A 24478-nucleotide genomic window follows, 5' to 3' on the forward strand; every position below is an offset into this window, starting at 1 on the left:
TTTTTCTAGTCTTATATCGCCTCTTCTCCCGGTTTAATTTTGCTCTGACTTTTTTATTTAGAGAAAAATTGACTTCAGTACGTCTTTAGGGTTTGCGGGACTTCGAGAAAAGCCTTAAATTTACTTGACATTTGTCCAATTACTTTCATAGGGTATCGGTATCCCAAAATATCCTGCAAATGCAAAGTTGTCCGAGAAATTAGTCTTCGAAAATTTTCGGGTGCGGAGATTACGAAATAACTACTTAATTGACGTTTTCCAGGGAGACTATAGAGAAAATATAATGACACGTTGCAGCGACGACAGCTTAATCTGGCATTTCCATTTACAACTCGTTTTCTTTCGAAGATGAAAATGCAAAAAAGTCACGTGGCATGACACATATCGTGACGTCATTGTGCCGTGCAAAACTGGAACGAGATAAGGCAACACTGCTGTGCGATAGAGGAAAAAATTGGGATCACGAAAAAAAAGTTGCAAGCGAAGCACACCGCATAAGTACTTGCCGTAGGTACAGGGTTATCAAAGTCACCCACCACCCCTGTAACTTTTTTCCTAATTGAGATAGAAAATTGGAATTCTGGAGATGTTCCTCCCAAAATGTTGGGGGGCGCCCCCTTCCTCCCCAAGGAAGACGGGGCTTAACTTTTTTCCCCAAAAGCAACCCCCCTTTTATGATACCTCATTCGAAAGATAATAAAAAAAGACATTTTTGGCGCAAACCGCAGGTCAAAATGTTGATTTTCAACAAAATTGCGGCCGGTCAAAGTTCAAAATAGGGGAAATGCGGCATGTCCGTTTTTATCCACGGATTGAAATGCTGCTTGGTATACAGTATTTTTTCGAGCCCGGGGAGAAGAACGATTCTTGCAACAGTTTTTCGGGAAGTCTAGTCCTTCTCAAAATGGCGGCCTTCTTAATGGCGACTTAAAGCGGGAAGTTGATATTTAAGCTGCCTATTAGTGCACTTTGCATGATATTTGGTAGGTAATCGGGGGTATTTTGACACAAGAAAGACGGATCTTTCATTGGATTATTCAAATTCTGAACAACTTTAACATAGCGACGAACAAATGGCGGGAACTTGGTAGTACGGCCGTTTACCGATGGATTCGTGGCCATTTCGAAAGTAGTTAATATTACAAAAATTTGACGCGGAAGAGTCATTTTTTTTGAGTCAGAAACCACCAGGGCACCGAGTTTCATGCGAATCCATCAATAAACGGCTGTACTACCAAGTTCCCGCCATTTTTTGTCGCCATGTTAAAGTTAGATAATTTTTTAGTTTTTATTTTTTTATATTATTGGCGTTTAGTTTAGTGATGGAGGCTTGTATAAGAATATACAATACTCCATGATATTCGCAGTGTTTGGCACTCGTGGGTTCTCACTGACCTTGGGGGCCCACCGCGCGCCGCTGTTCCTCTTGCATCTGAATCACGCACCGTTTCTATCTTCCTCGGGCATGCTTGCGACTCTCCGCGGATTCCAGAATGGAAACCCCCCCCCCCCCCCATTCTTCTCACCCGCTCCAGGTGAAATGTTTGAAGACCCAAAACAGAAATAATTTTCGTATACCCAAGTGATGAAAGAACTGTCGATCAGCGATACGTTTTAGAGCCATTTTTGAATTTCTGCTTCCAAGGGGGGGGGGGGGGGGGGGGCACTTTCAGAATTTCAAAGAATATATTTCCGATCTAATAATCTGTAATCCTCGAAACTCGTAGTGTAACTGACCTATGCATTTTTCCTTAAAGTATGCCGTGAACGAAGTAAAAACGGAAAGGAGAGCGATAATTTTTTGTTTTTTTTCGCTCTTCGTGTCTATTCGACGTCTTTTGCGGGATGAAGATATTTTAAAGCAGAAGGAATTTGTATGAAAAGTGCCCCTTTTTTGGATAACTCGAATAGTTCGTTCTAATTTGGTCCAAATAAAACCATATGTCAAAAAAATCCTGAATTTAAAGTTTTAGCTTGAGTTCGAAGCTCGTTTTGGCAATACAGCATCGTAAAGTTTACATTTTTTACCATTGAAAAAAGATATAATATTTTGAAAAGCCTCAGTTGATGATACAACTCTAAATTGATCTTGTCTTACTCTCTAAGGCACAGTATCATCAGTCAATGTTACTGTGCCTCCAAAAGTAAAAAAGGATAAACTAAAGTTGTGCTTTCAACATCGAACTTTAAAATATTAGTATTTTTCATTTTCAGTCACATAAAATTGTAAACTTTGCAACGCTGTATTGCCAAAACGAGCTTTGTACTCAGCCTGCAACTTTCAGCGGTGGCTTGTCTCGTCAGAGGGTTTTGCTTAGGCTAGGGGCGTGAATTATTTTCGAGATCATACTGAGGAAGTGCCTTGAAAATCGTGGATTCCGAAGATTTTCAGATGCTCGACTGTAATAGGACAATACGATTTTGATATGCGTATTCAAAAATTAAACTAAATTCCGACCAGTGCGATATGTCAACATTTTTTACTTAGCGCGTTGCAGAAATTTCGGGGGCTACCTGAAAAATTGTGGCGGCCTAGAACAATCCAGGGATGCAGAAAATGCCGCATCAAGCGCCCAGGCAGGTGCGTGAAAATGTGGAAGGAGGGAACATTTTGAGGGACCAAAAGTTGAAAATCACAGGAAAACCGAAGAAAAATGTCATCTTTTTTTAGATTGGCGGGAAATTCTGTGGGGAACCGATGAGAAAAATGTGGAAAGCCGGCTGGCAGGCGCTTGAAAATGTGGAAGATTCTGCACCCCTGGAACAATCTGGATACCTGAGGCCATCTTTGAACAAAATCCCTGAGTTTCCCGAGAAGGGCACGGAAAAACCTTCGTTTTGACAGGCTATTTCGACTGGGTTTAGCTCGGCAGAAATTTCCGAACCTCTGTATCCATTACCTATTATCCCTCCATAAAAATGCCCGGCTTCCTCGACGCGACGGTCGGATCCCGGAGTGGGACCTTGAGACGGAGTCTTGTCCCTGCCGGTCAATTAAACGTCCTCCGACCTTTTCGAGACGATTCGTTGGGCGGCGGCCGCGTCGCGTCGCCCGAAAAGACGCCCAAATGCCGCCCGGGCCGCGTCAACGGAAGCTTCACAATGGTCACTTCGTCAAAAATAGAATTTAATCAAGTGCCCACGAGATTACGGTGCGCCCCGGTTGCCGAACTTGCCTAGCGCCAGTCCCCACTAGCTCAATAAAATAAAAATGAAAAATTAGTTATGAAAATATGAATTAATAAATGGAGATGTTGCATGTGTGAGGAATTTGCGATTTGACTGTTGATTATAATGTGAAAGTTCGTGAGAAACACGATGGTGCCATTGGTTTTCTCTGAAATCAACTCCCAAGCTCAAAAACAGCTCTTAAGTTGAGGCCAAAATGGAGGGGATATCCCACCCTACCCTGAGAGTCCACCTCTACATCAAGACTAACTCTCCATGCACAGATAGGGAGCAAATGCATTGACAGGGCTGCCACTTTATTTGGGGACTCCAAAACTGAAAACACGTTTACGTTAAGCACATGCACAAAATCCAGTTCACTCTTCCAAATTATTTTCTCCCTTTGTCACAAATCATGTACACCTACGTAAAATTCTTGATTTCTGATTTTCTCCAAAGATCTATTTTAAAACTTTCAAATCTATTTGTAAAATTAATTTTTTTTGTTGCCATTTTGCAAGTTGTGCTCAGTGCTCCTAGGGGCGTTTCAGGGATGCAGAATCTTCCATAAGCTTCCACGTTTTCACGCGCCCGCTGGCCAGCTTTTCACATTTTCTCATCGATTTTCCATAATATTTCCCACCCATAAGATACAAGATGACGTTTTTCTTCTGTTTTCCTTTGATTTTCCACTTTTCACCCTTCAAAATGTCCCCTTCTCCCACATTTTTACGCGCCCAGGGGGCCGCGTGATCGAGTTATTTTCTGCACTCCTTGGGCGTTTCAGCCCTCACTTAAAAAATATCACTAAAATACGCTTGTGACATGCTTTTCATTACATTTAATTTTAGTATAGAGTGAGAAGCGTGTCTCTTTGAAAAATCCTCGAATTTATTGAATCTCATTTGGAATTTTTGCGTCTTCTACAATCCTCCAGCTTCATAAAATTGTTCTAACTGCCTTGAGAGCCTCTGACTTCATGCTTGAAATTTTGAAATTCGTATGATTCTTATATTTTATCAGCCTTTTTAATGTTACTGTGACTTTCTGTTTGTTTACAGGAGTTGGTGGTTCTCGTCGAGTTTTGGCCTTAATGCGCCGTTACCTACCTTGAGGTTGAGGCTACCTCGCTTTCTTCGCGCTCTCGGACACCCTTGATTTCAAGACCAAGGTAGACCAATTGCAATGCCCTCCTGCTTTTACATCAAAGACAGTTTTTTCTCCAGAAATTTTACAAATATGTTCTTGATTACTTTCAAGAATGGAATTCTATGTATGGTTTTTTTAAATTAAAAACTTGCCTCATTTACTTACGCCTTTGTTTGATTAGCTTCAGACTTCGAAAATGCTTGATCTGTCGAAAAGGAACTTATCGATGGTGAAACTACCAGACCACGTACCTATCTCATTTGGGATGTTCAAAAATCTCCGCTCCCATTTTATTGTAGTGAAGGGGAACAAACCAATACCATCCTTTGAAGTTTTCACAGATTTTTCTTCACTTTGAGAGGAAAAAATCACGGAAGTTTTCAAGATTTGACGTTAAGTATAGTTTTCCATCTAAAAAATAAAGTATGACAGGAAGTTTACGACGTCGCAAATCGAGATACATAGTCTGGTAGTTTCATCGTCGAAATTTAATTACTTTCCGACCTATCAGAGGCCAGATTTATCAAAATGTGATGAAATTCCTACTTATTTAAGTTTTTCAATTTAAAAGTTGGAATTTACTGAAATAAATTTTTAATTATAGCTTCACTTTATCCTGAGATTGCTAGGGTCATCAGCATTACAAAGCAATTTTACCCGATTCTATCGTCAACAATAATTGACACAACTATATAATGGGACTTCTGGGCCCGATGGTATAATGTGATAAATTGCTTACTAATATAAACACAAACATTCTGGTACAAGGAAACTATTAAAGCAGTTCATTTCTGTAGTGCTAATTATAAAAAAAGAAATACATGCCACCTTATGTATATCGTGGATTTTTTAATATTTTTAAAGTACATGAGACCTCGCGAAGAGCACCGATTGCGGGTCGCAGATCACAAAGATATACCTATGTCATTCGAATGCGTTTGTATGTGTGTGCGTGTTTATATATATTGTATATATATTATGCATGGTTTATATGTCGGCACTCCAACCATTTAAAATGTTTCCAATCCATGAAGTGATACATTGTCACTGACTTAAAGGAACTAATAATTCTCTTGTAATCTGTAAAGTAAGCACAAGTACATGCCTCTCTCTCCTCTTGCAGATGGCTGACAAAACGAAGAGAGGCTCCAAGTTTTCACGTTTGCTGCGAAAAAGGGTTCCAATCTTGTCATGGATGCCATCTTATTCAACAGACAAAGGCATTAGTGATCTCATCGCTGGTGTCACTGTTGGCCTCACTGTCATGCCACAAAGTTTGGCATATGCCACGCTTGCCGGATTAGAACCTCAGGTAGCTATTTTTCAATCGTTGTTACCTCTCTTCATGTGAGAAGAAAATGTCGGAATTTGAAACGTAGCAGAATTGAATGGCTTATTTGGAGAAGGGTGTAACCCTCAAAAATCAAGTTTTGAGAAAACTCAAGGAAACTCGATCTCTTTGACAATTCTTCATCTTGTTCAAAAAAATCCTCTGATGCCCTACATACTATCTTTTTTAAGACCACACCCATACGAGGATGGTCGGTGGAAGTAGGCAAGAAATAAAAATTGTTAAAACTTTGGTGGATACGCTTTTTTCCACAAAATCGCTTAGTAGGTACCTACCCACTGCAATTTTTAGCAGTAGGTTGTATGACTGTTAAAGAGCATGGGTATTAGAAGACAGTATTAAAAGTCATTTGTTGTGCTACTAATCATGGTTTTTATCTTTGATTAGCGCCCTGCATTGGAATATAGTTAAAAAAAAAAAAAAAAAAAAAAAAAAGAAACTTCTGTCCATTAAAAATATGTGATAGAATTCTCTTATAAAGTGCACTCCACTTGAAATTATACAACTTATGGTTTTTTAAGAAATATTCTCTGATGATACCAGTAAACTGTTATTTCAACGTCAGCCTATTATTCAACATAGCACTCCTTTGTCAAAATACCTGATACATAAGTAATAAATGTAAATATGAAGAAAAAATAAATAAATATGCTCCCAAAGAAAATAGTGGAAAAATTACCGTATTTTTTTTTTAAAATAAGTTCAAGTAAATCTACAGCTGATTATAACCCAGATAGTCTCAGTATCAAGCAACATCATCTCAAATTTTATCAATCTCATGGAGGATATAATGTATAAACCCAAATGTGAACTAGTGGCAAAACTAGCATCTGATCGTTGCTAAATTGAATTTCAGTTTGGTGCAAAATGGGGTGTTTCCATTCCCACTTATGTCCGCACTCTTGCCAACTTCCTTTGCTCTTGAGGAAAGTCAATGAAGTCAGTTTACTGAGTCCGACAAGAAAATGCAGTGAAAAATTTTGGATATTGTACAGTTTTAACTGAGGAGAATAATGAAACGTGAGTGCCTAAGCTATATTAAGCCTATTTAAGTTCTGACATTAGCTCCTAGGTGGTCAAAAAAGAAGTGACACTCACTGAATTATGAGTTACTTTGCTTTATTGCATTGAGGGATTGTTCTGCACCATTGCAACTGCCACTGGTTATTTTTCACCACGACGTCAGATAGCGCTCTTTACATTTGATGTTTCCTACTTTTACTTCCCATAGATCTTCATTCATTTTTTTTCAAGGATCACTTTGTATTTATTTCCTCCTATTATGAATCAATAAGCATTTGTTGGCTTTATTAGAGGTAGGGAAAATGCTCTGTATTGTGATTCAAAATGTTGTAAGCATTTTTGAATGTTTTGAATTTTTTCTCGATAATAGTAGGTATCTTTTTCAGAGATTTTTGTCAAGCTGTCGGTGTTATTCTGATCTTTCTATATCTTTTTTGAAAGATTTCTACCGAGAGAAAAACTGCTTATACCGATGTAGTGCCCTTGGGCAGTGCTAGTGACCCCTCAAGTGTCTCAAACTAGAATTAAGCTTAATATTTCAATTTACATTGTGTATGTGAGTATTTAGATAGTGAGACTTTCAAATTGTAAAGGAGGGGTACCTATCGACGAGGGCCATTTTTGGGCCCAATCTAGCTAAATTTTCTCAACTTGACGAGTTTTTGCTCATTGAAGGTCTATATTCAAAGGAATGAATCATGATGTGGTTAATGCCGGTTTCTTTTTCTAGTGTAGCAGCGGCCTAAACATGAGCCTGAGGGCCTATTTTCGCAAAAAATGCAGATTTTATGGCGTGGGGAGTCTTTAGAGTTTGAGTTTTGTTCATCAAATTAGTTCTGTTAATAATTCTTTCTCTGCAGACCAAGGCCTGTTTGAGCAAGGACGGTTGGATACGTCCAATTTAGATCGACAGAGACTTCGCGGCTCCATCCATGCATTTTCCATTTCATTCATTTTTTTCAATTCAAACCTTCAACGTATACTGGCATTTCAACTCTTTATTAAATTCCCTCTAACATTTTCGAGAGGAATAAAATTTTTGTGAGGATTAAAGTTTGGAGATGAAACTAACCAATGGCAAACCGTTGGTCACATTCACTTAAAAAGCCGATGAGAGATGAAGCTAAATCGCCAACAAGCTACGTGTTTGCTCCCATTCGTTTTCTATAGAGCATTTGCTTGTCTTATTTAAATTCATTTGTGCCAAAAAAAAGTCCATCTGTCAAAATTCAAAGGAAAATGTGCATATTTTTAAGGGGCAGCTCTAGTAGTACACAAGCTGTTTATGGGGGTTGTCTGAGCTTCCCTCACTGAATCCCACTGGAGGGGGGGGGGGGGGGTGATAGTGGTCAAACTCAGGCTTACTAGGTAAGCCTTTCATTTTAGGAAATAATTAAGTATATTTTCTAAGATGAAGAATTTTTTCAGCTATTTTTCAGGTTCTAGCCGTTATACCTATACGGAACATTAAGGGAGGAGGTTATGGCTAGTCTTACATGATTCAAAAGAGAGGATAAGGGTTGTCTCATAGGTGCCTTTCAAAGGAGAGGGATGTTCCTTTAAAGTTGACTAAAAGTTCAAATCACTAATTTGCCTTTTACACTACAAACTATTACTTCTTGGTTTTTGAAATGATAATAAATTTCAAAGTGAAAATTACTCATAACAATGCTCGTTCTTTTTATTTTTTTCAGTTTGGCCTGTACTCGGCTTTCATCGGATGCTTAGTGTACATTGTGTTCGGCAGCTGTAAAGATATCACAATAGGACCTACAGCTTTAATGTCATTGATGACTTACCAGCAAGTCTATGGGCGAAACTCAGACTTTGCAGTCCTGCTATGCTTTCTCACTGGTTGTGTTCAGATTTTGATGGGTATATTACATCTAGGTAAGCAATCAGAATTTGATCAAGTTATGTTTAAGTAATGTCATGAAAACTGAGAGATATCTAATTTTTTTATCCCATACCATGTAGAGAGTATGTAAAATGTAAAATTAGGTATCCACTTGATTTTTTCTGACATTATCATTTTTTTTTTTATTCAAAGTCAGGTAAAATCTTTACAGCACACCTACAGGACTTCCATGATAATATTTCTTAAGATGTCAAGAGGTTTTATTTGTTTATTGTCGTCTCGGAGGCTATGAGCACTTTAGTTGTTTTTTTTTTTTTAAATGGATGTTTGAGCATGTTTCCTTTTAGAAGTAACCAACGTTAACTCCTTAAAATTAAAAACTAGGCACAGCTGTCTCCTGAGAAGAAGGAAAATCAAGGTAGAATACTTATTACTGACATGAAATGCAGTCATTGAGCTTCCCAACATCATAATATTTGTCAGGAATTAACTTTTAGATCTTGAAAAATATCATTCTAAGATGAAAGGAAAACAAGGTTTCTCCTTTCCACGCAGAATTTTTTTTCATTGTGACGACGTACTCTCATGCTCTATATATATTTTTGCAGGTGTTTTGATAGACTTCATATCCATTCCTGTAACAGTTGGGTTCACTTCAGCAACCTCAGTCATTATTGCGTGCTCACAGCTGAAAGGCCTTCTTGGCTTGGAATTCACATCTGCTGGTTTTCTAGACACCCTTCAGAAGGTATACAATCACATTGGCGAAACACGACTGGAGGATACAACGCTTGGCATTGTATGCATTTCAATTTTGATTCTCTTGCGCAAAATGAAAGAAGCAAACCTCGACCACTTGAAATTGACGAAAAATCAGAAAACAGCCTTGAAACGATTCTTGTGGATTGTATCCACATCCAGAAACGCTCTAGTCGTCATAGTTTCCTCTATTATTGGCTACATGTACTATAATGAATCTGAGAGAACCTCAATTGTTATATTGACTGGAAAAGTCAAATCAGGGTTGCCAGATTTGAAACCGCCCCCTTTTACCACAAATTTGAATGGAATAAACTTGTCCTTTTCAGACATGTGTACTGAGTTGGGTTCATCTATCCTTCTAGTTCCAATTATTGGTGTTTTGGGTAATGTCGCGATTGCAAAAGCTTTCTCAAGTGGGGACTCGGTAGATGCAACCCAGGAGCTTTACACCATAGGCCTGGCTAATATCGCTGGTTCGTTTCTGTCATCGTATCCAGTGACAGGATCTTTTTCACGGTCTGCCGTAAACCATGCATCTGGAGTGCAAACACCTTTCGGTGGATTTTACACAGGTGCTTTGATCATTCTAGCTTTAAGCCTGCTCACGCCTTATTTCAATTACATACCAAAAGCCTCGTTAGCTGCAGTCATTATATGTGCAGTCATTTATATGATAGAATACGAAGTTATTAAACCCATGTGGCAGTCAAGTAGAACAGACTTAATTCCAACTTTTGCAACGTTTGTCATGTGCCTCATCTTCGGTGTAGAATATGGTATTTTGTTTGGCGTTTTTATCAACATCATTATATTGCTATACACATCAGCAAGACCTGTTGTCCATGTGGAGAAAAGTCAGAGTAGTTCTGGGCATGAGTACCTACTAATTCAGCCAGGAAATAACATCTACTTTCCTGCTGTTGATTTTGTTCGGTTGAACGTTTGTAGAATTGCCATCAAACAAGGCTACTCAAAATTACCCGTTGTCATAGACTGTCGCTATATTCAAGGTGCAGATTTTACTGCGGCAAAAGGTATTTACTCTCTGATAAGCGAGTTTAACAAGCGATCGCAGCCAATTTACTTTTTAAACCCAAGCCCAAATATCTTGAATGTTTTCAAAGGAGTCTGTTTTGATGCCTTCAAATCTGTCAGTTCGCAGCAAGAGCTCGATCATGTGTTGGCAAATATATCTAGTACATCAACAGAGCCTTGTGAACTGAAAGAGGTGAAAACCGTCAATGGTGTTTGTGAGATAGAAAGTAAAGGCAATACTGATGCAGCAAGTGAGGTCCCTCTCTTGGAAGATTCGCTCAAACCACAAATTGTCAAAACCTCGTGAGGGCTTACTAGTTGGAATCAGGTGTAAAAATTGTAATTTTTGTCTACATGACCAGTTAAGGTGCTAAGATCTGTAACTAAGTTGCCTTTATTCAGGGGTTCACATTCATTTATACGTCCAATTCTACTCAAACATTTTGCCCATGCATTTTTTAAGTATAGGCACTTCCTGTATTTATTGTTTCCTAGCCGGAGATGCAATAAAATAACTTGCTAAAGGCCTTGGAGGTATATTATCAGGCTCATTGTTGGAAATTTTTGATGAAAACTTGAGGGGTTTGGAGGACAACTGACAGAGTGCACAAGTGCAATTTTTGAAAAAATGGAAATATTCATAAACTCCACTAAAACTAGTTTGAAAGTATATTCTGTGAGAAATTCACAACTAAAATCCAACTTTAAAGCATCAAATAGTGAGTTTAAACTTTCTTTTTACCACAAGGCCTCATGTAATTTTGAAACTTTTAACATGTATTTCTTGAAATAGCAAAAATTGCACTTATGCGCCTTGTCCTCCAAGCCCCCCAATTGTAAGTCAGTCTATCCATTGACTCAACACAACTAATAATTTTGTCAGGCGCATGTATTGAAAAAGATCTCAAATGAAAAAATAAGTATTTTGAATAGGTATTCAATTGAAAAAATATGTATTTAAATAGGTATTTAAATGGAAAAGCAGAAATTTATAAGCATGTGCAACCTGGAGATGATCTAGTTCAAATTTTCCCGAGGGAAGATTATGCCCTTCCCCTTTCTCCCCCAAAAAATGGAAATCATTCTTCCAGACTTTTTCAAATTTTTTTGACATTAAAGGTATGCATCCAGGAATGACTTATAAAATTAAATCATTATTTCATTCTTTCTCTAACTGTACCTACAAAGCCTTGGCTTTCTTCAATTCCAAAACTTTCATCATGTAAAGTGTGTTAAGATTGAAAAGATTTTCTGTTTTATCTTGCTTTAGCATTGAAAATTTTGTTATTTGACTTGTCGTAAGTTTTAGAAATTTGATGAAAAATCGAATCCATGCCATTAGTTTTAATCACCACAAAGTTGCCACATTGTATCATTGGAACTTAACTGACCAAATCTGAAATTGAAACCAGAGTGACAAGAGTGAATTCAATTCATTGGGAATAGTTCCATTTGACATGACATTATTTTAATGATAAATTTAGTGTGGCACGTATTGTGCAAAAACTTATTGTGTTGACCATGCCATGATGGCAAGAAGAGAGTGGTCAAAATAATATCCTAAACTCAAAATAATAACTTTTTGAAGTGCAAGCGAATCAAATGTGTAGCTATACGACTTTGTATATCTTCAGAAAGAATCATTAGAGAGAAGTTGATTTTTTTTTTTTTTTTTTTTTTTTTTTTTTTTTTTTTTTTTTTTTTTTTTTTTTTTTTATTTAGAGTGGGAATATTGATGGAGCTGTAGAATATCAACTTGTTTGAACTGATGGAACTGGCTTCGTCAGCCTAATAGACTTGACTTAAGCAACTGCCTAGGTTCCTCAAGTACTGGGATTAATTTCAGAATTGAGATATTGGCATCAATGATCAGAAAAGTGCCTCACAAATGTTTTAGCATGGAAAGCCCCCAAAAGCACTTAAACCCAGTTAAAGACACAACGATTTGGAGGTAGCAGTTTTATAAAGGTAGTTCTCAAAAAAAAGTTAAATAAGCTGATTACAAATTATCCTCTGGGATGCTTGAGACTAATTTCCATTAAAATCTCAAATAATGATCTCTTTTCTTGCTGAGCCTAGCGAAAATCGCTTCTCTGATAAATTTGGCTTCGTGCACTAAGATACTTTTTTGCGGAGTCATGTAAATTAGTGAAGGAAAAAAATGTCCCCGAAGCGTCTCAAGAATTGAACATGAAGTTTAAAACCAGTGTTTCCTTCTTACTTATGTGAGAACCGTAAAGAACTTAATGAATCAAGGTAATTCATGAATAGATCTGTTCAGTCTTTCTATTTACTGCTCTTAAGTGAGCATTTAGATTTCTGTCCATGTCAAACTGCAGCGACAGATAGTGACTCAAAATTATATTCCTGTGTTTAAAAACATCACAGTTCTGAGGATTATTTTAAGAAATTAACATGCCAGACAGATTTCTGTAAGTGGATGTGGTTCGTTTTTTTAATCTGATAGACAGGTTGCCATAATTCGCTAAGAGAAACCCCAAATAATCCATTCTTGGCTCGATAACTTACGGCCATTTTCTGCACCATCCACTTTTGCACCCACCTTTCTGAGTGGGTTGGAAATTTTGGATATTCTCATCACCACTGACAACATGGGAAATCAAATGCTGTAGCTGCAAGAAAGCTCTGGAGGGGGGGGGGGATTCCGTTTGATGTAATGAAGGTTGGCAGGCTGGGTAAAAACTGAACCTTATCCTCTTAATCGTATTATTTCATACATCAAACAGATCTACACAGTATTACCTCTGCGCAGTCTCTCTGATCTGCCTACCGAGACCGAGAGCAGCTGCTGGCACCATCAGAGTTTTAGATTAAAGTAACTAATTTCTTTCCCAGTAGGAATTGTAGAAATTGAATTATGACAAGCCTGATAACACTGTTTCCACAAGAGGAGTATGAACTGTCTGTATTAATTTATTTAGATAAGTTTCAAAGCTCCAATTAAATTTTTACGTGCACCTATCAAAATACTGCCATGCATAAGAATCTCAATTGAAAATGCCAACTAGACTCTCCAAATTAAAATCCCTATATTGTACATACTTTTTTATTTATTTGCATTTTTATATACTTTTAATACTTTGTTTATCGTGTGATTTTTTTTCTCCGAGTGAAATTTTGATTTTTTTTCTCTTTTTTTCTAAAAAAAATATTTGGTTATGAAATGATTAATTTCACATATACTTGTCTCTTTAAGTTCCTTTTTATACACACATATTTGATTTTAAGATATTAAAGTAAATTATGTTGAACATTTTCTCGTTTATGAAGTTCTTACTTTTTACCTCCCAGATTCCAATTGAAATGCTCATCAGTAGCAAGCTGGGCATTGCTCGTAAGTAATAGGTCATCTAGTGAATTGACTGACTAAGAGCTGTGTGAGATAAGGCATCTTAAAACTGTCAATCGATAAAAGAGCAATAAAGTCTCAACAACTAATCTGTGGTTAGATGCTTAACTGCTATTGATAGAGGATGGGTAAATGAAATGAGAATTGAGTATATTGACGGTGACTGAGGGAATGAAAAGGGAAAATCAATTTTCCGACATCATACTTAACGATGAATTAAAAAATTTTATTCTGTTAAGTAACCATGAGTTGAATTAAAAGTTTTGTGAATACAAGACATCCAGTCCTACAAACTGTTGAACTTTAAATAGGAGAATGAAATCTGAACTTTTCGTCTTGGGTTTTCTGGGTACCTCCAGGTTCGATAAAGACAAAAAACAAAGAAACAAACATAGGAATTAGCAAAAGCTCCACACTGAGAGGTGAATATTCAAAAGAACAAGAAGCACTGTATAAAAATGCGAAAGTACAAGGTGTTACAATTTCAGACTTATTTGATTGCTTTGAATGAATTCGGAACAAATTAGCTGTTATGGTCAAGTCCATGTTCACTGTATTGCACCTACTTCACTAAAAAATTCAAGAGGTATTACTTGTTTTGTATGAGAAAACTGGTATGATTATGACAGATCATCTTGCTTTTCGTCACTCATTTTTGGTGTTAAAGAATTCCATAAGTATTTTTATCATTTGATAGAAACATTTATCATTTTATTAGAAATGATTGATTAATCGACAATATTGCTTTTTTCCAAACTTATAGATCATTTTTGGTGGGTATATTCATGAGAATCATTGCTGTGGTGAATTACTGTTTTTCTTAAAATAAATGACACTCAGAATCTTTGAATCAAAAAGGTACGATACATGGAATTCCAGTTTGACCATGATAGTTACTGCTGCCAAGTCTCACAAACTATTTAGCCTCGTTCAACTACAGAGAAATCCTTCTTTTCTAAATAATCTGTAAGTTGTACGTAATAAATTCATATATGTATAATAAGACTTCATACCTCAAGAAAAGAAAAAGACAGTTTCAGTCTCATAACACCTGAGATACATTTTAGATTAGTTTATATTAAAAAAATCGCAATACTTTGGTATAAAGGAGCTTTTGATGGTTCTCCTTCTTTTAATTTCACACCAATTGACTGAGGCCTTCCTAAGAAATTGATGCATCAAAAAGCAAGGGAAAAATTTTACAAAGACATTTTTGTTAAGAACAAAATCTCAGATAACTTGATTGCAATTGCTGACTTACAACTAATGATAAAAAAGGAACTACAAAATATTTGAGGGATGATCTTCCGCGACCAAAATAGTACTGTTGATACAATTTAATCATTTATCAACACATGTGAAAAAAACTTCGAACGGATGAAGTCACTAAGGGCAACCAAGATATAAATATTTATTACGTGAAGGAACAAAGGAGAAGCCTAGTTGACAATGGGCATTAAAATTCAGGACTGAAACCTGGTATTGGTTATTCTTGGCTATACCTGGTAATTCTTGGGATTAAAATAGCCTTTACCCTGATGATGGGAAAGAGTCAATGATAAAGAGGAGAGGTATCCGCTCTCTAGGGTAAAACAATTTAGATTCCTTCTTATTCATATCTCTTTCAAAGGAAAAAAGCAGGAATCAAGAAGGAATCCTAGAAAAGTTAAAGTTAAGTTAAGTGAAAAGTTAAAGTTGAAGTCACTTTTCTTTATTATTAATATGTACTTTTCATTCCAAACTCATCTCAGGGGACCTGTTATGCTCTCACTCTTTAGCTCCTTTATCGTAAGAAGATTCGCCCATTTCCTTTCTCCATGGCAACATCCTGAAAACTGCTAGTCAACAACTACTTAAGACTTAAATACTGAGGTCGTATGTATGGTCATTCTTTACATAGCTCCTTTTCTTTGAGGGCCTCATTACATTGTCGATGAGAGGGATTAAGGTGAATCCAGGGTTCGATTAGGGATAATTCAAGATAAGAGATAGCGCCACCAGTCACCACTGAGAATTTTACTTTCCTTCAATGATTACTGAAATAATATTGTTCAAATTACAAAAAACAGATCCACAAGATGTAGATTATTTTTTGCTTGATTTTTTGAGCCAAAAATATTGGCAATTAGAATTACAAGCGCAGAGAAAGTACGGCTGAAACTTCCAGCTCAGCAGCGGCGGCCGAGCGCGCAACCGAATCCCTCATGTTCTGTCTCTCTCTCTCAGACCATTGCCGCAAGGGAATTACTTTCCACCGTAGTTACGACTTTATTTTTGGGGATTTTGGGAAGATTTTTTTACTGAGTGTTCCTCAAGTATGTTGCTATATCCCCTGGATCCCCAATCTTGAATAAGTATTACGGTTTTTATTATTTTGGCAAATATATACGGCTATTCTGAGCAGCGCGACGTGGTGGCCAAATCGCGAAGTTCCAAGCCTGGATTCACCTTAAAGAGACTCTCAGCGCAGCATAATAAAAAGGAAAGTTTGAACACAGTTCGAGTAGACTCATCAGTTGACTTTGGAAGTAGATCCTTACAAAGAGTTACGATGATTTACCTCCGCAAAAAATATAAGATATGAAAGAAAATAGGTTCTCAATTGTGTAGATTTAAAGGTGGTTCCCTACCTACCTTAAAATGTGTCTGAGTAATAAAATCTTTCCTTGCAAGTGCTTCTGTAGTGGCAAATCATTGGAATCCCATTGGAAGGATCTATTTCCAAAGTCTAACCGATAAATTTTGAGTTCCGTTAAATCTGTCATATTTATAATACCACATTTAAGGCTTCCTACACCTATCTTAATCACAATGTAAATTAATGTATATAGGGTCCCCTTAATGAAAGAAGCTGTTTAAAGAATAAATATTAATATGACCCTTAGCATGTAAGTCTTAAATGTGATTTTTGGCATGCAGTTTTTAGAGTATTTCCTGAGGAAAATACACCATTAGCATGTTGCCACGGAGAAGGGAAATGGATGAATGTTCTTAAATTACCTGAGGAAGCTTAATGATAAGGGTGTAATAGATGAGTCTGGAATGAAAATTATGAATAAATAAAAAAAAAAGTTCAACTTGAACTTTTCTAGGCTCTCTTCCTGATGTCGGTTTCTTTCTCCATGAGAGGTACGAACAAACACATCATTACTTACTCTCCAACTCCTGAAAACTCATATTTTGTCTTACATAATTATTCTTAGAGATCAATTGGGCTGCTTTCCATAATTTTCCTGTTATCCTAGGTACGAAAGCTGTCAAAGAGCCCTTGGCCTTTCAGCTATTGAATTTCTACGGTTTTAATGCTTTAAGACAAAAAGAGGGTGGAGACGCATATCAGCAATGGGACATGTAATTATGATGTCCATAGGTACCTGAAGAATTCTCAAAGTTAGGTTTAGGTGTAAAGTGCGACTCATTTTTTGCCGGATTGTCTCCTTTAAGTACACATGCATTTTTAGATGGTTTATAGAGAAGAAACTGCCATTTTAAAAGTTTAAAAAACTATTTAGCTGTAATCATTTTAAATCATTTTAGAACTTTGCACAAAATGAATAGGAAAACTAAAGAGAAATACCCACATACTTAAAAGGCCTTACGAATAAAAATACAAACAAACGTAACAAAATTTTCTCCAATATCTACTTAAAATCTATTTGTAGGTACTGTTGAACAAGGATTCTAATTTACCCTTTATTTATCAACAAGACAGAATGCATACTCGTCAACAAAATAGGCGAGAGTACAAAGATAACAATAAGAGCATTTTAGCTCTTGAGAGCGAGCAACTTTTTGACGATGCGCAGAAGATGAGGAACCAAATCATTTTCTGAACGTTTCAAAGTCAAGCTATAGATGTTCTTATATAAGGGAGCCATGCAGGATATCCTGGGAAGAAAAAAACATCGAGAACAATCACAACACAGTATGAGGGACATGAGTAAGTCAATTAAAACAAGATATGGACCGTTGAGAGGAACATGAGCATGATCATAAATTCCCTCATTAACATTCCAAAATGTTCCTCAGACAGTTTGATGGGTCACTAGTCACGAGACATTATGAAGTAAAGCATCACGGCACATGTAAGTATACATATCAAAAAATATGTCAACTCAACCAAAAATAAAACATGATGGACACATTGAATAAATCTAATTTCAACTCGCATATTCATGGCTAGATGCAAAAAGTGCATACCTCATTTGCAACATTAAAAAATCTCCAATTTTGTTACATGTTCCTAGAGGAAAACTAATTATTCTTCACTGTAATTTAATGTCGAATTTTTTTTTTTTTTTTTTTTTTTTTTTGGCCATGGGTGAAGAAACTGTTGGTTTGTTTACCTTAAAAAAATAAAACATGCGCAGAGAGTTACATTAAATACAGTGTCGCAATTTGAGATACACAATTTTGCCCTCAGACATCAATATCAGATATCAGAAATTTTTCTACTCTGAAATTCCAACCTCCTCCTTGCCAAAAGACCAAGAGATAATACAGTCAAACAAGGCACACTGTTGATTTCAGTGTGCTGAATGAATTCCAAAGGTTTGCAAGCGCTTTGCAGACATCAGAAAAGGAAGAACTTTTAGAAAAACCTATTCTCAGTAAATTATTTGCCAATGAAGTTTGTTTTCGATAATCAGTTAGACCTACAATAATTTTGGTTTCCTCGGTGGCAAATAAAAAAAATAAAATTCGGTTCTATAAATTAATTTTATGTACGCAGTAGATTACATGTCCCTTGGAGCATCAAAACAGCGGTGTGCCGCACACCAACAAATAACGACCAAAGTCAATTTTTCAAAAACAGCACATCATCTCTTTTCCTCTAGGTTTTAGGCATTAAGAAATTGTGGAAATCTTTAAAAAATCGATTATGAAAATTTCTGAAGTTTCAAGAGGGGAAAAGCACACCTCAAATAAGGAAAGTGTAGATCAATAAGAAAAAGCATCTTATTTTTAAAATTAAAAAATACTTCAAAGGGAGAAAGAAATAAATTTATTCAAAAGCTGAATTTGTGCTTTTTAGCTTTGAGTGTTGTAAAAGAAAAAAAAAATTCTGGAGTAAACTTACCTGGATTGAGAGTTATTTCGGCAGAGTTTTGTCAGCGAAAGGAGGATGAATTGAAGTCTCTGTTCAAACAATGAGAGTAACTTGATAGTTTGAACTTCTTCTTCTTTGTCCAAATCTCGCTCCTTTTTCCTTTCGATATCTAGGTTTTCCTTCTTACAGCCTTCAGCTTCCTTCTCTTGCTCTTTTACAGACTGATTTTTTTCACTTCCGTCTCCTAATGTAGGTGCTTTAACAACATCTTGAGTTATTTTGCTCGAAAGGAGTGCCAGAATGGGTGCTGACTGTGAAAAGAGCTTTATCGAATCTTGGTACAGTTTCCGTTTTTTTTCTCTTTTGTTAGAATCTATAATGACAGTACAAATAATAGCAAATGTTAGATGTTAGACACTAAAAATATAATTTGATGTGGGCAGTTCTTGATTAGTTATACAATTGATCCTGCAGAAAGAACTGAATTGAAGAACTGATATGAAAAAATGGGTCTGTTGTACTTAATGGATACAGCCAAGTAAATAGGCTTTATTTGGTAAAATCGTACAAAAATCACAATGGGCACAGCAAAAAAGTGTAAAATTTACTTCTTGGCTCACAATCTGAGTAAATTTGAGACAAGCTTTTTTAAATTTCCTGCATCCGCAGGAAGATTTTCTTAGTTACCGTCAATCAAGTTTGCCTAGAGAGATGCAAAAAAACCTCACCAAAATAAAGAAAACAATATCTCGAACTGACACAAACTTTCCTTGCATATAATATCTTTTGATTTAAAGCTTCCAAGCTTGCAACAGAAATCAATTACATTGAAGGAAACAAACACTTGAAAACGATTGAAATTATACCTGAGACAAAGTTCGTGAAATGATTTCTGGAAAGACTTAGTTGCTGGCAATTTGCAAATAATGCTCGCAGTTGCAGAAAATTTGAAAAGGCGTGTTACGAACTTCGCAAACTGCCTGCAAAAGGAAGGATTTCAGCCACTTGTTTGATGATTGATTTTTGCATAATTTTACTTTTGGAAAGTCTGTTCACTAGGCTGTTCTCTTGCAAGGAACAAGTCGTTTTGTGTGCTTTTTCTCTTAATTCAGGTCTTTTTTCACATCAGTTGTGCCTTTCTATGAGATATTTCAAAAAGGTATTTTTGCAATCTTTTTGATGTAAAGGGGGGAAAAAACACCTAGGTCATTACAGGTTGTGGTAAGGATGGTTAGAGAATATATGTTCAAAATTTGTTGTGTAAAGAAAATTTATTTGAGGATTCAGTTTTTCCCCCTAAAGTTTCAGTGTATTTGAATATGTAGGATTTTACAGATTAGTTGGAAGTGGACTCTTTAAATAAAACTATGATACAGATTGAATCTGGTTTAGACCTTTTATTTTTTTTTTTTTTTGATGTTGTTACAGTGTCAGTCCAGTGATTCTCATGTAACTACTATGGACCACTAGACAAGGTACGAATTTCAGCATTCTGATGCATGCTTCGTGACTAAAATTTCATGTAGAACACGATGCGCACATCAAAAATTACCGCAATTAACTCCTTGCGAAGATATTAATGATTCTTGGTGCGTGAATTCAAATCACCCGCTCATGAAAACTCAATGCTCTACGTGATTCACATCGCGCGCTAAATGTTATCATGACAGTCTCTGCGATATGAAAATCTGGCAACCTCAATCTTGGCGCTTTGGCTCAGCTATAGCAAATTGCTTAGAGTTTGAACAACACATGGTAGGAGCTGAACATTGCTCGATTGAGAAGATTGCTGAAACCGTTGTAGTGCGCGATTTGACTCACGTAGAGCTTTGAGTTCCTTGAGAGCGGGCAGTTCAAATTCCTAGTAACCAATGTGAAATAAAAATGTTAATAGCTTCGTTAGGAGTTGGTTTCAGTAATTTTCGTTGCGCGAATCGTGTTCTACGTGAAATTCTGGTTAAAATACATGTATCAGAATGCTAAAATTCGTACCTTGTCTAGTGGTCCATTACGTTATAATATACTTCCAAAAATGTGCTTTACTTCACAAAGGCAAATTGTTGATGAAACTCCCAAACATTGTACTTCGCTTGCAGTGTTTTAAAATCTTGGCTCCTATTTTATTTTTTAAAGGAGAAAAAATCAACATCATTCCTTGAGCTTTTCTGCACGCAGAGAAAAAAAAATTACGGCAGTTCTTCAGAATTGCCGTTGGTTAGTTAATCATTTTAAAATAAAGTATGACAGGAAATCTGCAACGTCGCAAACCAAGATACTTGGTTTGAAAGTTACACCGTCAAAATAAAGTTTCCTGATGGTTGGAGAAACTGCAAAGTACTCAGAAAATAAAATCTTCAGATGAATACAATTCGTGTGTGGGTATTTCGGAGAAGAGTCATGTGGTAAATACATAACGTTTGTGCACACCAAGATTTACCTCTTGCTCCTCAGAGTTAGTTTATCCAATTTCACAAAATATAAAAAAAATTGTACATCTTACTTGCAGCAATGAATTCATTGAGGGCAACATTTTCTAGTATCACTCTCAAAAATTCTGACGGGTGTTCCAAATGGAGGAAGAGATGACATGCTTTATCATAATGATGATAACATAATTGCAGAGTATGTTTCTTCTTGTTTTCATTCTCCGTATCATGCCTGAAATCAAGATTTGGGAATTTAAAATGATTTCAATGATTGATTGAGGAATTTTTCTTTCCATAGTTCAGTTGAAGAAAATTTAGATCAGAATCTCCTGTATTTATCATTATTTGCGTAAATAGTTTCCATATGGTCTTGGGCATATTTGAGACACTTCAGATGACAACTTTTAACTTTTATGCTGTAATTTGATGAGAAGACGAGACATAGCATTTTTTTTAAATTGAGGCAACAGGTGTGAGAAGGGTACTTCTCGGTTGGAGCGTTTCAGAATTTTCGCTGATAATCATCGCTTCCTTCATTCATTGCAGGTAGAGTAAATGCATGCCTTTCATTAAAGTTTGTACTATATATTCCTCCATAATCCTACAATGTTTTACAGGAAAATTCCAGAATAATCACTCGTTAGATTCTCCTCATAAAACATAAATTAGCAATGAAGCTTTTCAAACCCGGCGACCAAAAAGTGCCCTTTCAACATCTGGTGCTTTCATTAGGTACAATCTAGTGTCTTTGACAAACTTTTTCATAACCTTTACTATTAAATTTTGAAAAGTTGCATTTGATTTTTAAAATTATCAACTGAAAAATTTGCAAAATCATTCTTATTCCAAAAAGACTAAACTGACTACACAAGTGACAAGTGAGCAATTTCGATATGTAACAAGCAAATAAATCTTTGAACTTTGAAAATTTCATAGGAATTGTTTTCCTCATTCTTGTTGGCTTCCCAATTGAGTAATGCATACTGAAATCTGATTTGATCAGTTAACTACGTAGTCATGTGGAAGTAGGTGAAAATATTTTTGATGAGATATTTGGTTTCAGCATGTTTTAAAGAAATTTTAGGGGGGAAAAATTCAAAGCGGACCGATCCCGAAAGGGAATTTCCCATCTCAATATATACTTGTGATATAGAGGTCATGGTATAGACTACTTTTACACATATCAATGACTCAGTCTAAAAATGCGTGTCTCAGATTGCGACATTGTAAGTGTCCGCTTACTGTTTCTTTTTTAAAGGGAAACGAATCGACAGTTTCTGTTGTAGCTTCCTGTGAGTTTCCTTCATTCATTATAAAAAAAATCACACACAAAATTGCACGGACACATTTTGATTAGTTTTCCTAGGAAAAAAAACCATGAAATTGGAGATTTTCAAACATTGTGATTGAGGTAGGCATTTTGTTCCACTTTTAGTGATGGAAATGCGTTTTATTTTTTTTCTAGTATTTGAGAGGAAGAAAAAAAATTCACCATCTAGCATTGCAACAGAAAAAAATGAAAACAAAACAGCTTAGACATTACCTATATATACTGTGGTAAAGTGAAGCTAGTCTGTAATGGATTTTAGCAGCTCTGTACTGATAGACTGGAAGACGTGCAGTTTCTGTTTCTAGATCACAGTATTTTAAAGCCTTTAGAAGCAGTTCAGCAACTTCTTTTTCACTTTCTTCAACGCTCTGTGGACAAAAAATGTTGGTGGTGAGTAATTTCAATCATTGTACATTCATGACACAATTTTCGATAACTTTTTGAGTATAAAATTAGTTGCATATTTTCTACAAATGTTCGTTCCGTTGGTTTGTCTCTTGAAGAATGCCCATTAAAACAAACATGGATTAATTTCCTTAATTCCTTCAGATAATCGTTTATAAATTTTTCTACGGCATAGTTTAGAAGCATAATCTACAAAATAATCTTGTTAAAATACTTTCCAAGTTATTTTTGATGGAAAAACTCTTCCCTTGATATTCAGCAAGTTGGGTTTTTTTTGGCAATTTGAGAGGGATGGTAATTGGAATGCAGGAGTAAAATACTAGTTAGAAGAAATAATCTAACTTTGAACATTTTGGTCCCCCTTTCCATTCTACAAGCCATTCTAGGCCAACTTTTTAAGCAGAATGATCTATAGCATAATTTCAACTCTTTCATCAGCGTCCTTGAGGTAGAGTGTGAGAAAGAAATGTTAAGAAGAGGAATTAAAAAAAATATGCAAACTCACACAAATTACAAACCTGATTTGCTGCTGATGAATAATCTTGAACCATTGATGCCAATGTGAAAGATGCAGTTGAAAGCTCCCAGTTGACAGTATCCCATACCATGGGATTATTGGATCTACATCCTATCACAGCCATGGCTTTTTGATAACTACTTAAAGCCTGAAAATAATAAGTAAAAAGTTAAACAAGCGAAAATCTGTTTTTTCCTCTATTTTTTTAACAATTGGTCTGGAATCCCATTACTACCCTTTTGTGTTTTAAACTACATACTTTTCAATTACAGAGTTGCCTTGGAAGCTTTTTCAATGCAATTTTTTTTATCAGCATGTTATTGATCCAAAGAACTTGCAGATTTTATTTTACATTCATTCAAAAAAAGTGTGCAGCTGAGTTCGGTGCTTGTGAAGAGAGAGAAAAATTGCGTTACCTTGTTGTAGAAATGTCTTTCTTTAGGTGAAAAAGCACCCTGATCTTGTGAATGATATAATGCTATGAGGCGCATTAACCGGCCTTCATTGGAGTGGAGGAGAGCTAAATTAACATCGTCCTTTACAGCTTCAAAGAGTTTGATCCCCTTGTCTAGATATTCCTGAGATTTTCTGAACAAAGACTTTACGGTTTCTGAGCTGAAAGGAACAGTTGCTGAAACAACAACATTTAAAAAACAAAGGATATGAAATTCAGCATGAGACTGAACACACTGAAAAGTAAAAAAAAACTTGTATTTCACAGCAAACACTGTAATTAGAGAGCACTGTTAAACCCCTAGGAGTGTGTCTTCTTGCCGTGGAGAGAATGCTAAAGTAGTAGATATTGCAAGAGAACGGCGCAGTAACTTGAGTGTCTTTTCTTTCTGACTTCATGAATTTGATTTGTGGAGTCCCTGGATGTGGAGTCCCTGGATAGGGCACGAATGAAACTTTTATGCAGAGCACACCATACCCATTGAAACTATTTAAAAATAAACTAATAACTGCGAGCTTAGCGTTTCATGCTTTAGATTGAAATCGGTGAATTCAAAAACAAAAATTAACTGAAGTCAAAA

General features: G+C 36.1%; 2 protein-coding genes across 3 annotated transcripts in view; one reads left to right on the top strand and one right to left on the bottom strand.

The window, feature by feature from the left end:
* Positions 1-11914, top strand: part of LOC109032441 (sodium-independent sulfate anion transporter) — a 32837-nt gene extending 20923 nt beyond the window's left edge. Inside the window, exons 2-5 of one of the 2 annotated variants that reach the window (XM_019044569.2) lie at positions 4230-4339; positions 5441-5629; positions 8386-8581; positions 9158-11914. In XM_019044569.2, coding sequence (XP_018900114.1) covers positions 5441-5629; positions 8386-8581; positions 9158-10653 — 1881 coding nt within the window. In that variant the 5' untranslated portion in view covers positions 4230-4339 and the 3' untranslated portion in view covers positions 10654-11914. Of the gene's footprint in view, positions 1-4229; positions 4340-5440; positions 5630-6524; positions 6689-8385; positions 8582-9157 lie in introns of those variants that run through there. The other variant, XM_019044571.2, reaches the window with a different exon arrangement.
* Positions 11915-15730: 3816 nt separating this feature from the next.
* The window catches only part of LOC109032439 (erythroid differentiation-related factor 1), a 29370-nt gene continuing 20622 nt past the window's right edge, over positions 15731-24478 (bottom strand). The window contains exons 15-20 of the mRNA XM_072296398.1: positions 23861-24075; positions 23446-23592; positions 22736-22890; positions 21267-21424; positions 18797-19139; positions 15731-17604 (exon numbers count right to left, since the gene is read on the bottom strand). Of these exons, the coding sequence (XP_072152499.1) occupies positions 17484-17604; positions 18797-19139; positions 21267-21424; positions 22736-22890; positions 23446-23592; positions 23861-24075 (1139 nt within the window). The 3' untranslated portion in view covers positions 15731-17483. The remainder of the gene's footprint in view (positions 17605-18796; positions 19140-21266; positions 21425-22735; positions 22891-23445; positions 23593-23860; positions 24076-24478) is intronic.

Source organism: Bemisia tabaci, chromosome 2 (assembly GCF_918797505.1).
Source record: "Bemisia tabaci chromosome 2, PGI_BMITA_v3".
Taxonomy (NCBI): domain Eukaryota; kingdom Metazoa; phylum Arthropoda; class Insecta; order Hemiptera; family Aleyrodidae; genus Bemisia; species Bemisia tabaci.